General features: G+C 39.3%; 1 protein-coding gene across 3 annotated transcripts in view; it reads right to left on the bottom strand.

Annotated features, from left to right (window-relative positions):
• Nucleotides 1-256: 256 nt before the first annotated feature.
• PFKFB2 (6-phosphofructo-2-kinase/fructose-2,6-biphosphatase 2) overlaps nucleotides 257-4,211 on the bottom strand; it is a 65,403-nt gene continuing 61,448 nt past the window's right edge. For all 3 annotated transcript variants that reach the window (XM_056557983.1, XM_056557981.1, XM_056557982.1), the window contains exons 15-17: nucleotides 3,976-4,155; nucleotides 2,294-2,316; nucleotides 257-483 (exon numbers count right to left, since the gene is read on the bottom strand). In XM_056557983.1, the coding sequence (XP_056413958.1) occupies nucleotides 426-483; nucleotides 2,294-2,316; nucleotides 3,976-4,155 (261 nt within the window). In that variant the 3' untranslated portion in view covers nucleotides 257-425. The remainder of the gene's footprint in view (nucleotides 484-2,293; nucleotides 2,317-3,975; nucleotides 4,156-4,211) is intronic.

A 4,211-nucleotide genomic window follows, 5' to 3' on the forward strand; every position in this document is an offset into this window, starting at 1 on the left:
GGCATGTAGGCTGTGCTCGGCCACTCACACTGCCACAAAGGACGGCAAATCAAGGAGGTGGGGCTTCTTATGTCTCAAAAATGGGGCACAGCGGGAGCACATAGCAGTAAACAACTATTAAAAGTACAATGAATAATTTAAAAACATTAAAAAAAGTGGCCAACCTGCTTAAATTCTATAACCAGCAATGCCATTCGCTAGATGTTCTTCAGTTTTCATTCATTGCTAGGAGACTACTATAGAGCAACAGTAAGTGAATAATAAAAAATAAAAAAAAACAGATGTAAACCTCCATTAAGCTTCTATTAGCAAAGTTTTGTGTGATAAATGCTTCTATACTGGGAAGGAACATGTGCAGCGTTTATGAATCATGAAACTGACTAAATTGATGAAACAGAAGCACATTCTGCAGACTCTTCAGCCAATTACACAATGGCAGATAGAGACTTAAAGGCATCGCAACCATTAGTATCAGCTGTTCCTCTGTGGATAGAAAAAACAAAAAAGACAACAAATTAACACTTCATGCTACCTGTAACCTTATTCAGACAATTAAAAACATAGAACAAGGGATTGTATAATAGGGGTATTGAAGCATTTTGTAAAACTGATATGCTGCTGGGTTAAGAGAAAAAAATTCCAAGGGCAAAAAAAAAAAAAACTTTCCACAGCAGTGTTCCTTCTCCTGCACCCAGCTCTCATCTGGGATACAACATCAGGGGACCAAAAGGAGCCAAACGGGAGTTGTGGTGGACCCTGGGCTGGCTTAGTATGGCTTTTCTTTATATATTTTTTTTCTTATATATTTATCATACTTCAGCAGGTTTTTTTTATTTTTATTTTTTTAACAAAATGCTGGAATATCCCCCCCCCCCTTTAAACTGTTGCTGTCTTATACTAAGGAGGCAAACAAGCATTCAACTGAGCAATTCTCCTTGCTTATCCTAGTGATGTCTCTGACATGACAAATTTTTCAATGACAGTGACATTTTTAAATGTAATCATGTAGGTTTTTACAATTTCACACACTCCATAATGGGTATATTTGAAACACAAAGCACCAAAAAGGAACTAGATTGGAGGACCAGAACAGAGACTTCACTGTTTACCTCTTAACTCCTTCAATAAATTTACAGTGTTGTACCAGAAAGTTTGACTATTGTTTCTTGTTCTCTAGTACAGGGACCTGGCATTACCACGGCTAGTGAGCATATTGTCGACCTCACCAAGGTTGACAACACGCCCCTCCATACATTTTTTTCTCTATCCCCATTGGGGGCTATATCATGCAATCTTATGACTGCATACACTGTTCTATGCTGAGCTTTGGCTGGCCAGAGCTTCAGAGCACCGATCTGATGGCGAGGAGGTAGGTAAGGCCCCTCGTGCCGTTTACTCAGCTTATCCGGACCAGTGATTTTGCAGTGGATATGAGATAACCGGCACCGTTAATCTCGCATTTTAGACATCGTGATCAACGTTAATGAGGGTTAATACCGTGCATTAGCGTACGTTCACACGCGCTGATTTTTTAGCAGGTCTTCCACTGCATATTTGAAAGTGGGCGGGCTCTTCTCTGTTGTCTGCAGAAGATTTTCCGTGGTGGAATTTACGCTGCGGAAAATCCGCCACAGTCCCTACTGACTTCAATGGGGCTTGCGGCGGATTTTCCGCAGTGTACATTCCGCCGCGGAAAATCGGCTGTGGACAGCTGAGAAGAGCCCGCCCACTTTCAAATACGCAGCGGAAAACCCGCAAAAAAATCTGCAAGGAATTCTTCAAGGAATTCAGCATGAATTTATAGTCAATTCACTTCAATGGAATTCTTGCAGCAGAAATGCTGCTGTGTAAATGGGACAGCGGAATACCACTGAAGTGTACTGGCTATAAATTCATGCAAAAATTCTGGTGTATGAACAAGCCTAACCCTGTTACCAATGTTTGTGTCATGAGCAAAAAGATACACCTTACCATCGAGACCTTCTGCAATATCACTAATAAAGATACTAAACAAAATGGGTCGCAGGACAGATCCCTATTCATTGTCACCCTGTATACATTGGGTTCCTATAATGGATTTATGATTGCAAGAACAGCGCTGTAATTTATGTAGTTCTTACCATTAACCTCAACAAAAAAAAAAAAAAAGTAAAAACAGGGCCCAAGTATGGACTGATTAAATCAACAAATCACTATGAACAACATTTCTGTATAATATTTATATAATAATAAATGTGTATTTTGGTTAGAACATTCATTCAATGTGAGAATATAATCACTAGATAATACTTACATGCAAGCACTTTCCAGAGAACGCTATAAGGTTAAAAAAAATTAAAAAAAAATTAGATAATATTTTAGAAGGCAAACTGTTTTTACACAGCCTAGCCTACCCTCTTCTTGCTGGAAAGATATTTTGTCATTGCAGATAGTTTGTACAAGATTCTCACTTCTACAACGTGGACCTTTAGCACTAAAAGGCACCTTATATAAAAATATAGTTGTCTGCTGAGATTAAACATAATTACTGCTATGCTGTGACATACGGTACTTGCTCAGACCACCAAAATGCTTTTATAATAATCAGAATTATTGTACCTGTAAAATGCTAATCATAGATGGAAACCACATATTTAATAGGACAATAACTATTCTATATTCTAGGCCCCTATGGTGACCCAAGGTTGAGGTATAATCCAGGAGGCTAAGAAACCACACTGCTGAAAATGTACAAGGCAGACGTTCCAGTATATTCATTTAAGTCTCTGCTCATTCTGGGCTAAGTAGTCACATGGGCGGTCCTTCTGATTCACAGCTATCTGTGTATAACTGTGTGCACATAGAGAGCGCTATCAGTCACCCACTTGACTACTTAGCCCAGACAAAGCAAAGTAGTCGAGTGGCTCTACTCCGTTATTAACAGCTCTTTCTATATGCACACACAGAGCTGTCAATCGCTGAGTAGAATCCCCCACATGACTGCTTAGTCCAAAACTAAGTAAATTACAAGTTATCCTGAAATGTTCCCGCAAAACAATATATCAGTATGCTCAACTCCTGCTCTACAACATAATGCCTGCAGATTGACTGCATTTCCAGTGTGACAGGATCCCTTTAACCCCAATTAGTTTTAATTTTTTTCTTCCTTGCCCTTTATGAGCCATAAAACTTTTTTACTTCTCTGTTGAAAAAGGTTTTACGAGAGCTATTTAAATGCAATTCTGCCACTTTATGCTGTTTTTTTATGGCATTTACTCTGATGTGTGCGGGTTCATCTTTTGTGAGGTTTGCTGTTGTGGCATTAACTGTGCAAGATAAATAACATATTTTAATAGTTTGGACATTTCCAAACACCGCAATACCAATAGTTTATGCTTTTTTTCTATTTGTAAAAGGCTTCTTGACTCTTTCACTTACACATTTAGGGGTACATTTGTCAAAACCTGTGTAGAGGAAAAGTATTGCAGTTGCCCATACCAACCAATAACAATTGCCTATTTTATTTATAAGAGTCCTGTTAAGAATAAAAGAAGCAATCTGATTGGTTGCCATGGGCAACTGCACTTTTCCTCTTCACAGGTTGATAAATCCCCCCTTATCCCCCAAAGGGTGAATGCTTAAACAATACACTGCAATATTACTGTATTGCTAACGTACACAGTAGCAAGAATCATTCCACTGCCTTCATACAAGAGGACGCTGACAGTCTAGTGTGACCACTATCCTTGCTAGTCACAGGTAGAACAGTAAGGACTCCAACAGGTATGCAATAGTAATATTCAGACAAGCATATTTATAGAGGATTCCAATTGAAAATGTAAGTGCAAGTTAGTGTAACTAGATAGGCATGGGACAGGACATTAGCAAACACTTAACCGCTAAAAGTAGTGATATGTGAAAGTTGGTAGATGTGGTTAAAGCATGCATGACAGCAGATGATGAATTATGTGAGGTGATGCAAGAAATAACACTTACTTGTTTTAGTGGGCGATCAGACCCATCGGGAGCCATTCTGTATCTTTCCACCCCTACTGGATCAAGTGGACGACTCCCAACACTGTAGTTTCGTGGTCGTCTAACTGTGTCAGCGCTGGACAGAGGAGTAAAGCTGTTCCGCCTCATTCGCATGGGTGTGTCATTCACATCAAATATGCCCTAAAGGGGTTTTGAACACCATAAAACACTCACTCAATCTGCATGTACATCACATA

Source organism: Hyla sarda, chromosome 2, assembly GCF_029499605.1.
Source record: "Hyla sarda isolate aHylSar1 chromosome 2, aHylSar1.hap1, whole genome shotgun sequence".
NCBI classification, from domain to species: domain Eukaryota; kingdom Metazoa; phylum Chordata; class Amphibia; order Anura; family Hylidae; genus Hyla; species Hyla sarda.